Source organism: Gobio gobio, assembly GCF_949357685.1.
Source record: "Gobio gobio genome assembly, chromosome: 15".
NCBI classification, from domain to species: Eukaryota; Metazoa; Chordata; class Actinopteri; order Cypriniformes; family Gobionidae; genus Gobio; species Gobio gobio.
The window spans coordinates 53,517,204-53,529,045 of NC_137108.1; the positions used below are offsets into that span (position 1 = coordinate 53,517,204).

Below are 11,842 nucleotides of genomic sequence, written 5' to 3' on the forward strand. Positions count from 1 at the left end.
GTGTCTGTGGGAAGTCGTGTGTCAAATGCGTTTCCTTAAACCCATCCGCTGGTGCGCGTGTGTGTGTGTGTGTGTGTGTGTGTGTGTGTGTGTGTGTGTGTGTGTGTGTGTGTCTTTCAGCTGGCTCCAAAACATCAGAGAAAGTCCTGACGCCTGTTCAGGGAACATCGAGTCCCAAAGTCAACGGTGAGTGTGTCAAACGCCACATCTCAGACCTGCACATGTTAATATGAAGCTGTGTCTTAGGAATCATATGGATAAAGTGTCTGATATCAGGGGAGGGGCTAGCATCTGACAACTAGCCAATCAGAGACGCTCTCTGCCCGTCAATCATTTAGTGTGTCAATCAAAAGAAGAAGCTCAATGCTTACAGCGTCAAACCTGGACAAATGAGCACCTGAGCAGTGTTTGAATGCAGAAACTGTGAATGATGTTGTGTTTTATGAACATTGGTGTGTATTAGCATGTTGATGTTGCTTTATGAAATCAGTGAAGATGCAGAGATGATGAGTTACACTGATGGTTGAAGAGCTGTGTGTCAAAAGCACATTACAGGACAAAACCACCGCAACAAGTGCCACAAAGAACTTCTTTATTTCATCAAATGGCAGAAACATGATTAACAAAACTTGAACATTATTATAAAAAAATAAATATATTTTTTGCTTTTATAAAATGGCAGCAACAGCAATATAATAAACAAAATATGATCACAATTATAAATCAATCAATCAATAAAATATAATCGTAATTATTCATAAATAAATATTATTGCTTTCATAAAATCGCAACAGCAATATGATGAACAAAATATGATAATAATTATAAATAAATAAATAAAATATGATTATAAATAAATAAATAAAATATTATCATAATTATAAATAAATAATATAATCATAATTATAAATTAATTAATTAATAAATATGATTATAAATAAATAAATAAATAAATAAAATATGATCATCATTATGAATAAAATGTGATCATAATTATGACTAAATAAATAAAATATTATCATAGTTATGAATAAATGAATAAATTATTATCAAAATCATACATAAATATTATTGCTTTCATAAAATCACAACAGCAATATGATGAACAAAATATGATCATAATTATAAATAAATAAATAAATAAATAAACTGTGATATTACTTAATTAATTAATTAAATATGTTTATATTTATATGTGTGTATTATAAATAAATAAATCAAATATTATTATTATAAATAAATAAATAAATAAAAAAATTATCATAATTATAAATAAATAAAATAAGATAATTATGATTGTTTATTTATAATTATTATAAATAAATAGATAAATAAATAAATAAAATCTGATCATAATTACCAATAAATAAAATAAACAAAATCTGATCATAATGATAAATAAATATAATCAAAATCTGATCATAATGATAAATAAATATAATCAAAATCTGATCATAACGATGAATAAATTAATATAATAAACAAAATCTGATCATAACTATAAATAAATAAAAGAAACAAAATATGATCATAATGATAAATAAATAGAATATAATCAAAATATGATCATACTTATAAATAAATAAATACATATAATAAACAAAATATGATTATAATTATACATAAATATTTTAGCTTTGTATAAAACAGCAGCAACAGCAATATGATGAACAAAATATTATCATTATACATAAATAAATAAATATTTTTGTTTTTTATAAAACAAACGCATCGAAAGCAATATATTAAAAAAATATGATCATAATTATACATAAATAAATATATAAATATTGCTTTCATAAAATTGCAACAGCAATACGATGAACAAAATATGATCATAATTAAAAATCAATAAAAAAATATAACAAACAAAATATGATTATAATTATAAATAAATAAATATTACTGCGTTTATAAAGAGGCAGCAACAGCAATATAATAAACAAAACAAGATTATAATTATAAATAAATATTATTGCTAATGATCTAGTAAATTAAACCTTTATTTTATTAAATTTGTATTATCATCAAACTTAATGTGTTTTCTCTTTATTTATTTGTTGTGCTTAACAAGAAATAATTAAACAAATCTGAATATTTATTATAACACATTTATTGTTATTATTATATTCAGGTTATTAATCTGAATAATTCTTCTATATCACAGTCTGCGTATGGATGTCAAGAGCTATATCATATAAAGCAGATGTTATAGTAGTTCTGCAGTTGAATGGCTCTTCAGAGATTGAGTTATTATAGTTATTGAGGCTTGAGTTATTAATATGGCTGATGTCAGAGTTATGGAGTTATGAGCTCGCTGTGGTTTCTGCTCGGAGGTCTGATCTGTGAGAGAGTTAGAGATGTTAATTGAGCCGAGCGTGTGTGTAAACGGCTTCATAACCTCATCGGACTCATTAAATCTTCTCTTTGCAGTTCCTGCCGATGTGTTCGCGCCCACATACGTGTGGAGAGGATCATTAGAGTATAAAGCAGCGAAGCAGCCGATGAGCCTGACCATCACTGACTATAACAGCAGCACAGGCAGAGTCAACGCCACTCTCACCAACAGACACTCAGAGCTGCTGCTGTCAGGTACACACACTCTCACACACACACACACACACACACTCACACACACACACACACACACACACACACACACTCACACACACCAGCACAGGCAGAGTCAACGCCACTCTAACCAACAGACACTCAGAGCTGCTGCTGTCAGGTACACACACACACACACACTCACACACACACACACACACTCACACACACACACACACACTCACACCAGCACAGGCAGAGTCAACGCCACTCTAACCAACAGACACTCAGAGCTGCTGCTGTCAGGTACACACACACACACTCACACACACACACACTCACACACACACACACACACACCAGCACAGGCAGAGTCAACGCCACTCTAACCAACAGACACTCAGAGCTGCTGCTGTCAGGTACACACACACACACACACACACACACACTCACACACACACACACACACACACACACACACACACACACACACACTCACACACACCAGCACAGGCAGAGTCAACGCCACTCTAACCAACAGACACTCAGAGCTGCTGCTGTCAGGTACACACACACACACTCACACACACACACACACACTCACACACACTCACACACACCAGCACAGGCAGAGTCAACGCCACTCTAACCAACAGACACTCAGAGCTGCTGCTGTCAGGTACACACACACACACACACACACACACACACACACTCACACACACTCACACACACTCACACACACCAGCACAGGCAGAGTCAACGCCACTCTAACCAACAGACACTCAGAGCTGCTGCTGTCAGGTACACACACACACACACACACACACACACACACACACACACACACACACACACACACACACACACACTCACACACACTCACACACACTCACACACACCAGCACAGGCAGAGTCAACGCCACTCTAACCAACAGACACTCAGAGCTGCTGCTGTCAGGTACACACACACACACACACACACACACACACACACACTCACACACACACACACACACACACACACACACACACACACACACACACACACACACCATTGGATCTAATTGGACGCTCCACATTCAAAGCCGTTATTAACCCACCTGTGACCACACATCAGTAATAATCAACATGAGCATGAGCATCAGTGAGCCGGCGTTCTCAGTGCAGTGACGTTTGTGATCCACACACAGGCGTTTACAAGAGCAGAGACGCCCGTCTGACGCTGCGCCTGCATCACATGAGAGCTCTGGTGAAGAGCAGCTACAGCCAGATCACCGACCAGACCCTCATCATGGACGGCTTCGTAAGTCAGACTCTAACTTCACCTGCAACCCCGCGTTTGTCCAATAGTGCATGAGAGGAAATCAAACCCCAGGTTGGGTCTGCAGAGCTGCGGATATTGGTAGAATATACTGTGTATTTAATCCAGGAGCTACAGTTCTCAGAGCAGTGAAAGAACCGCTCCTCTGGTGCTAGTTATGCTTTCCTGAGAGCACTACCTGTAGTATTACACAGAACATGAGCTGAGAACATGATGTTCATCTGTGTGTTGTTGCTCTCCTCGAGGTCTCTGCCGACCATGAAGGAAACACGTACTTGTTTCAAGGCTTTATTCAAGCTAGAGACTACGGCCCTTTCGGACTACAGAGACAAGGTGTGCTACATTTAATAATGTTTGCATTATATTTAAGGGTTTATGTTCAGTCAAACAAGAAATAATCTTATGAATCAATTCAAAGTGTGTGTGTGAGTGTGAGTGCGTGTGCGTGTGAGTGTGCGAGCGAGTGTGCGTGTGAGTGTGAGTGTGCGTGTGCAAGCGAGTGTGCGTGTGAGTGCGTGTGCGAGGGAGTGTGAGTGTGCGTGTGAGTGTGCGTGTGAGTGTGCGTGTGAGGTGCGTGTGCAAGCGAGTGTGCGTGGGAGTGTGAGTGTGCGTGGGAGTGTGAGTGTGCGTGTGAGTGTGCGTGTGAGTGTGCGTGTGAGTGTGCGTGTGAGTGTGCGTGTGAGTGTGCGTGGGAGTGTGAGTGTGCGTGTGAGGTGCGTGTGCAAGCGAGTGTGCGTGGGAGTGTGAGTGTGCGAGCGAGTGTGCGAGGGAGTGTGCGTGTGAGTGTGCGTGTGAGTGTGCGTGTGCGTGCGAGTGTGGGAGTGAGTGTGCGTGGGAGTGTGTGTGTGTGTGTGTGTTTTGCATGGGAGTGTGCGTGTGAGTGTGTGTGCGAGCGAGCGAGTGTGCGTGCGAGTGTGCGTGCGAGCGCGAGTGTGCGTGCGAGTGTGCGAGCGAGTGTGCGAGCGAGTGTGCAATCGAGTGTGCGTGCGAGTGTGCGTGTGAGTGTGCGAGCGAGTGTGCGTGGGAGTGTGTGTGTTTTCGAGCAATTGTTAGTGTGCGTGTGAGTGCGTGTGAGTGTGCGAGCGAGCGAGTGTGCGTGGGAGTGTGCGTGTGTGTGCAAGCGAGTGTGAGTGTGCATGCGAGTGTGCGTGCGAATGTGCGAGCGAGTGTGCGTGCTAGTGTGCGTGCGAGTGTGGGAGTGAGTGTGCGTGGGAGTGTGTGTGTGTGTGTGTGTTTTCGAGCGATTGTTAGTGTGAGTGCGAGTGTGAGTGTGAGTGCGAGTGTGCGAGCGAGTGTGCAATCGAGTGTGCGTGCGTGTGAGTGTGCGAGCGAGTGTGCGTGGGAGTGTGTGTGTTTTCGAGCGATTGTTAGTGTGCGTGCGAGTGTGCGTGCGAGTGTGCGTGCGAGTGTGCGTGCGAGTGTGCGTGTGAGTGTGCGTGTGAGTGTGCGAGCGAGCGAGTGTGCGTGTGAGTGTGTGTGCAAGCGAGTGTGAGTGTGCATGCGAGTGTGCGTGCGAATGTGCGAGCGAGTGTGCGTGCTAGTGTGCGTGCGAGTGTGGGAGTGAGTGTGCGTGGGAGTGTGTGTGTGTGTTTTCGAGCGATTGTGAGTGTGAGTGTGAGTGTGCGTGTGAGTGTGAGTGTGCGAGCGAGCGAGTGTGAGTGTAGGTGGGAGTGTGAGTGTGTGTGCAAGCCAGTGTGCGTGTAAGTGTGCATGCAAGTGTGCGTGCGAATGTGCAAGTGTGCGTGCGAATGTGCGAGTGTGCGTGCCAGTGTGCGTGCGAGTGTGTGTGCGAGTGTGCATGCTAGTGTGTGTGCGAGTGTGCGAGCGAGTGTGCGTGCGAGTGTGCGAGCGAGTGTGCGAGCTAGTGTGAGTGCGCGTGTGAGTGTGCGTGTGTGTGCGAGTGTGCGATCGAGTGTGCAATCGGGTGTGCGTGCAAGTCTGCGTGTGAGTGTGCGTGTGAGTGTGCGAGCGAGTGTGCGTGGGAGTGTGTGTGTGTTTTCGAGCGATTGTTAGTGTGCGTGCGAGTGTGAGTGTGCGTGTGAGTGTGCGAGCGAGTGTGCGTGGGAGTGTGAGTGTGCGAGTGTGAGTGAGCGTGTGAGTGTGCATGTGAGTGTGCGTGCGAGTGTGCGTGCGAGTGTGCGTGCGAGTGTGCGTGTGAATGCGCGAGCGAGTGTGCGTGGGAGTGTGTGTGTGTGTGTGTTTTCGAGCGATTGTTAGTGTGCGTGCGTTTGTGAGTGTACGTGTGCGTGTGAGTGTGTGCGAGCGAGTGTGCGTGCCAGTGTGCGTGCGAGTGTGCGTGCGAGTGTGCAATCGAGTGTGCGTGCGAGTGTGCGTGCGAGTGTGCGTGTGAATGCGTGTGAGTGTGCGAGCGAGTGTGCGTGGGAGTGTGTGTGTGTGTGTGTGTGTGTGTGTGTTTTCGAGCGATTGTTAGTGTGCGTGCGAGTGTGCGTGTGAGTGTGCGTGTGAATGCGTGTGAGTGTGCGAGCGAGTGTGCCTGGGAGTGTGTGTGTGTGTGTGTGTTTTTGAGCGATTGTTAATATGCGTGCGAGTGTGCGTGTGAGTGTGAGTGTGCGAGCGAGTGTGCGTGGGAGTGTGCGTGCGAGTGTGTGTGCAAGCGAGTGTGCGTGTGAGTGTGCATGCGAGTGTGCTTGCGAATGTGCGAGTGTACGAGTGTGCGAGCGAGTGTGCGTGCGTGTGCGAGTGTGCGTGCGAGTGTGCGTGCGAGTGTGCGAGCGAGTGTGCGTGTGAGTGTGCGAGCGAGTGTGCGTGGGAGTGTGCGAGCGAGTGTGTGAGCGTGCAAGTGAGTGTGCGAGCAAGTGAGTGTGCGAGTGAGCGTGCGTGTGAATGCGAATGCAATTTTTGATCGACTGTTAGTGTGTGTGTGCGCGAGTGTGAGTGTGAGTGTGCATGTGAGTGTGTGTGCGTGCTAGTGTGCGTGCGAGTGTGCGTGGGAGTGTGCGTGGGAGTGTGCGAGCGAGTGTGCGAGCGAGTGTGCGAGCGAGTGTGCGAGCGAGTGAGCGTGCAAGTGTTCGAGCGAGTGTGCGTGGGAGTGTGCATGCGAGTGTGCGTGCGAGTGTGCGAGCGAGTGTGCGTGCGAGTGTGCGTGCGAGTGTGCGAGCGAGTGTGCGTGGGAGTGTGCGAGCAAGTGTGCGTGCGAGTGTGCGAGCGAGTGTGCGTGCGAGTGTGCGTGGGAGTGTGCGTGGGAGTGTGTGTGTGTTTTCGAGCGATTGTTAGTGTGCGTGCGAGTGTGAGTGTGAGTGTGCGTGCGAGTGAGTTTTCGAGCGAGTGTGCGTGTGAGTGTGCGTGCGAGTGAGTGTGCGAGCGAGTGTTCGTGGGAGTGTGTGTGTGTGTGTGTGTGTTTTCGAGCGATTGTTAGTGTGCGTGCGAGTGTGAGTGTGCGTGTGAGTGTGCGAGCGAGTGTGTGTGTGTGTGTGTGTGTGTGTGTGTGTTTTCGAGCGATTGTTAGTGTGCGTGCGAGTGTGCGTGTGAGTGTGCGTGAGTGTGCGAGTGTGCGTGGGAGTGTGTGTGTGTGTATGTGTGTTTTCGAGCGATTGTTAGTGTGTGTGTGAGTGTGAGTGTACGTGTGCGTGCGAGTGTGAGTGTGCGTGTGAATGCGTGTGAGTGTGCGAGCGAGTGTGCGTGGGAGTGTGTGTGTGTGTGTTTTCGAGCGATTGTTAGTGTGCGTGCGAGTGTGCGTGTGAATGCGTGTGAGTGTGCGAGCGAGTGTGCGAGCGAGTGTGTGTGCGAGTGTGCGCGCGAGTGTGCGTGCGAGTGTGAGTGCGCGTGTGAGTGTGCATGTGAGTGTGCGTGCGAGTGTGCGAGCGAGTGTTCAATCGAGTGTGCGTGCGAGTGTGCGTGTGAGTGTGCGTGTGAATGCGTGTGAGTGTGCGAGCGAGTGTGTGTGTGTGTGTGTGTGTGTGTGTGTGTTTTCGAGCGATTGTTAGTGTGCGTGCGAGTGTGCGTGTGAGTGTGCGTGTGAATGCGTGTGAGTGTGCGAGCGAGTGTGCGTGGGAGTGTGTGTGTGTTTGTATGTGTGTTTCCGAGCGATTGTTAGTGTGTGTGCGAGTGTGAGTGTACGTGTGCGTGCGAGTGCGAGTGTGCGTGTGAATGCGTGTGAGTGTGCGAGCGAGTGTGCGTGGGAGTGTGTGTGTGTGTGTGTGTGTTTTCGAGCGATTGTTAGTGTGCGTGCGAGTGAGAGTGTACGTGTGCGTGTGAGTGTGCAAGCAAGTGTGCGTGCGAATGTGCGCGCGAGTGTGCGTGCGAGTGTGAGTGCGCGTGTGAGTGTGCATGTGAGTGTGCGTGCGAGTGTGCGAGCGAGTGTTCAATCGAGTGTGCGTGCGAGTGTGCGTGTGAGTGCGTGTGAATGCGTGTGAGTGTGCGAGCGAGTGTGTGTGTGTGTGTGTGTGTGTTTTCGAGCGATTGTTAGTGTGCGTGCGAGTGTGCGTGTGAATGCGTGTGAGTGTGCGAGCGAGTGTGCGTGGGAGTGTGTGTGTGTATGTGTGTTTTCGAGCAATTGTTAGTGTGTGTGCGAGTGTGAGTGTACGTGTGCGTGTGAGTGTGAATGCGTGTGAGTGTGTGAGCGAGTGTGCGTGGGAGTGTGTGTGTGTGTGTGTGTTTTCGAGCGATTGTTAGTGTGCGTGCGAGTGTGAGTGTACGTGTGCGTGTGAGTGTGCGAGCAAGTGTGCGTGGGAGTGTGCGTGTGAGTGTGCGAGTGTGAGCGCGTGTGAGTGTGTGTGTTTTCGAGCGATTGTAAGTGTGCGTGCGAGTGTGAGTGTACGTGTGCGTGTGAGTGTGCGAGCGAGTGTGCGTGGGAGTGTGCATGCGAGTGTGCGTGTGAATGCGTGTGAGTGTGCAAACGAGTGTGCTTGGGAGTGTGTGTGTGTGTGTGTGTGTTTTCAAGCGATTGTTAGTGTGCGTGCGAGTGTGCGTGTGAGTGTGCATGTGAATGCGTGTGAGAGTGCGAGCGAGTGTGCGTGGGAGTGTGTGTGTGTGTTTTTGATCGACTGTTAGTGTGTGTGTGCGCGAGTGTGAGTGTGCGTGTGAGTGTGAGTGTGCGTGTGAGTGTGTGTGCAAGCGAGTGTGCATGCGAGTGTGCTTGCGAATGTGCGAATGTACGAGTGTGCGTGCTAGTGTGCGTGCGAGTGTGCGTGGGAGTGTGCGTGGGAGTGTGCGTGGGAGTGTGCGTGGGAGTGTGCGTGGGAGTGTGCGAGCGAGTGTGCGAGCGAGCGAGTGAGCGTGCAAGTGTTCGAGCGAGTGTGCGTGGGAGTGTGCGTGCGAGTGTGCGTGCGAGTGTGCGTGCGAGTGTGCGTGCGAGTGTGCGAGCGAGTGTGCGTGGGAGTGTGCGAGCGAGTGTGCGTGCGAGTGTGCGAGCGAGTGTGCGTGCGAGTGTGCGTGGGAGTGTGCGTGGGAGTGTGTGTGTGTTTTCGAGCGATTGTTAGTGTGCGTGCGAGTGTGAGTGTGAGTGTGCGTGCGAGTGAGTGTTCGAGCGAGTGTGCGTGTGAGTGTGCGTGCGAGTGAGTGTGCGAGCGAGTGTGCGTGGGAGTGTGTGTGTGTGTGTGTGTGTTTTCGAGCGATTGTTAGTGTGCGTGCGAGTGTGAGTGTGCGTGTGAGTGTGCGAGCGAGTGTGTGTGTGTGTGTGTGTGTGTGTGTGTGTGTGTGTTTTCGAGCGATTGTTAGTGTGCGTGCGAGTGTGCGTGAGTGTGCGAGCGAGTGTGCGTGGGAGTGTGTGTGTGTGTATGTGTGTTTTCGAGCGATTGTTAGTGTGTGTGCGAGTGTGAGTGTACGTGTGCGTGCGCGTGTGAATGCGTGTGAGTGTGCGAGCGAGTGTGCGTGGGAGTGTGTGTGTGTGTTTTCGAGCGATTGTTAGTGTGCGTGCGAGTGTGAGTGTACGTGTGCGTGTGAGTGTGCGAGCAAGTGTGCGTGGGAGTGTGCGTGGGAGTGTGCGAGTGTGAGCGCGTGTGAGTGTGTGTGTTTTCGAGCGATTGTAAGTGTGCGTGCGAGTGTGAGTGTACGTGTGCGTGTGAGTGTGCGAGCGAGTGTGCGTGGGAGTGTGCATGCGAGTGTGCGTGTGAATGCGTGTGAGTGTGCAAACGAGTGTGCTTGGGAGTGTGTGTGTGTGTGTGTGTGTTTTCGAGCGATTGTTAGTGTGCGTGCGAGTGTGCGTGTGAGTGTGCATGTGAATGCGTGTGAGTGTGCGAGCGAGTGTGCGTGGGAGTGTGTGTGTGTGTGTGTGTGTGTTTTTGATCGATTGTTAGTGTGTGTGTGCGCGAGTGTGCGTGTGAGTGTGCGTGGGAGTGTGCATGTGAGTGTGTGTGCAAGCGAGTGTGCATGCGAGTGTGCTTGCGAATGTGCGAATGTACGAGTGTGCGTGCTAGTGTGCGTGCGAGTGTGCGTGCGAGTGTGCGTGTGAGTGTGCGTGTGAGTGTGCGCGCGAGTGTGCGTGCGAGTGTGCGAGCGAGTGTGCAAGCGAGTGAGCGTTCAAGTGTTCGAGCGAGTGTGCTTGGGAGTGTGCGTGCGAGTGTGCGTGCGAGTGTGCGAGCGAGTGTGCGTGCGAGTGTGCGTGTGCGTGCGAGTGTGCGAGCGAGTGTGCGTGTGCGAGCGAGTGTGCGTGGGAGTGTGCGAGGGAGTGTGCGTGGGAGTGTGCGAGCGAGTGTGCGTGGGAGTGTGCGTGCGAGTGTGCGTGCGAGTGTGCGAGCGAGTGTGCGTGCGAGTGTACGAGCGAGTGTGCGTGCGAGTGTGCGAGCGAGTGTGCGTGCGAGTGTGCGTGGGAGTGTGCGAGCGAGTGTGCGTGCGTGCGAGTGTGCGTGGGAGTGTGCGAGCGAGTGTGCGTGGGAGTGTGTGTGTGTGTGTGTGTTTTCGAGCGATTGTTAGTGTGCGTGAACAAATAAATCCCACTTGCATGCGGCTTTATTTTAATCGGATCTCTTTGTATTCAAACTGTTATGGGCTGAACTAAACGTGATTCTGTCCCTCATGCATCATTCAGGTCTGAACATAGTGGAGGCCACCAAGAGCCCGGAGATCCCCGCCCGCACCAACAGCAGCTCTGTGGCCGTCGCCATTCTCGTGCCTTTCTTTGCCCTGATTTGTGCCGGCTTTGGGTTCTACCTGTACAAGCAGAGGTAGGTGCGCTGACATTACTGATGAGAGAGACGAGGAATCCTGATGCCTGATGCTCTTCTCCCTCTGGTTTGACCGCAGGAAGTCTGATAAAGCGGAGTTCAGCGGCTGCTCAGTGCATGAAAACAACAACGGTCAGGCCACGTTCGAAAACCCCATGTACAACACCACCTCCAAATCCATCGAGGGGAAGGTGGTCCGCTTCGATCCCAATCTCAACACGGTTTGCACAATGGTCTGAGAACCGTCACTTTATGTTCTTTGAGTCTCTTGGAAGCACAGTTTGGGTTCAGGACTCACACCGCAGCTCCGGTTTGCAGGAAAACGTCATGTTCTTCACAGTTCGAGTGGAGAATTATATATTATATACATCTCACTCTGAGAGTGTTGGTTTTGTATTCAAAAGCAAAGAAAACATAAGGTGTGTTTTTTTCCAACGTGAGAAGCGTTCACACATACAGCGATTCGCTGCGTCCGATGCGTAACTTTAGACATGATCCTGCGACCTCTCGTCACAATCTCTCAGAAGAAAAGGGTCACTGGGGTTTTGGTGTGCGATAAACATTGTCTACGATAATATCATGATTGTTGTTTTAACCCTTAAATACATGACAGTTTCGCCAAACATTCTTACATATTGGGGTCTTTAGCGACCCGGATCTATATCTAACATGGATAGATCTATACCTGTCGCGATAATATACAAAACTCCAGATATTAGAGCAACAATTATAGAAGAATAAAATAAAACATATTTCAGTTTGAGCAGATGTTTTATACCATCATCACTGTTCTCGTCAGAACTCCTTTCCCAGTACATTCTGCATATGGATCATGTTCGTGAGCTCA

At 48.8% G+C, this 11,842-nt stretch overlaps 1 protein-coding gene across 1 annotated transcript in view; it reads left to right on the plus strand.

The window, feature by feature from the left end:
- Window positions 1-11,234, plus strand: part of csmd3a (CUB and Sushi multiple domains 3a) — a gene marked incomplete at both ends in the record, with an annotated part of 567,839 nt that extends 556,605 nt beyond the window's left edge. Inside the window, 6 exons of the mRNA XM_079838157.1 lie at window positions 121-186; window positions 2,434-2,592; window positions 3,744-3,856; window positions 4,120-4,207; window positions 10,860-10,995; window positions 11,075-11,234. Of these exons, the coding sequence (XP_079694283.1) occupies window positions 121-186; window positions 2,434-2,592; window positions 3,744-3,856; window positions 4,120-4,207; window positions 10,860-10,995; window positions 11,075-11,234 (722 nt within the window). The remainder of the gene's footprint in view (window positions 1-120; window positions 187-2,433; window positions 2,593-3,743; window positions 3,857-4,119; window positions 4,208-10,859; window positions 10,996-11,074) is intronic.
- Between the last annotated feature and the right edge of the window lie 608 nt (window positions 11,235-11,842).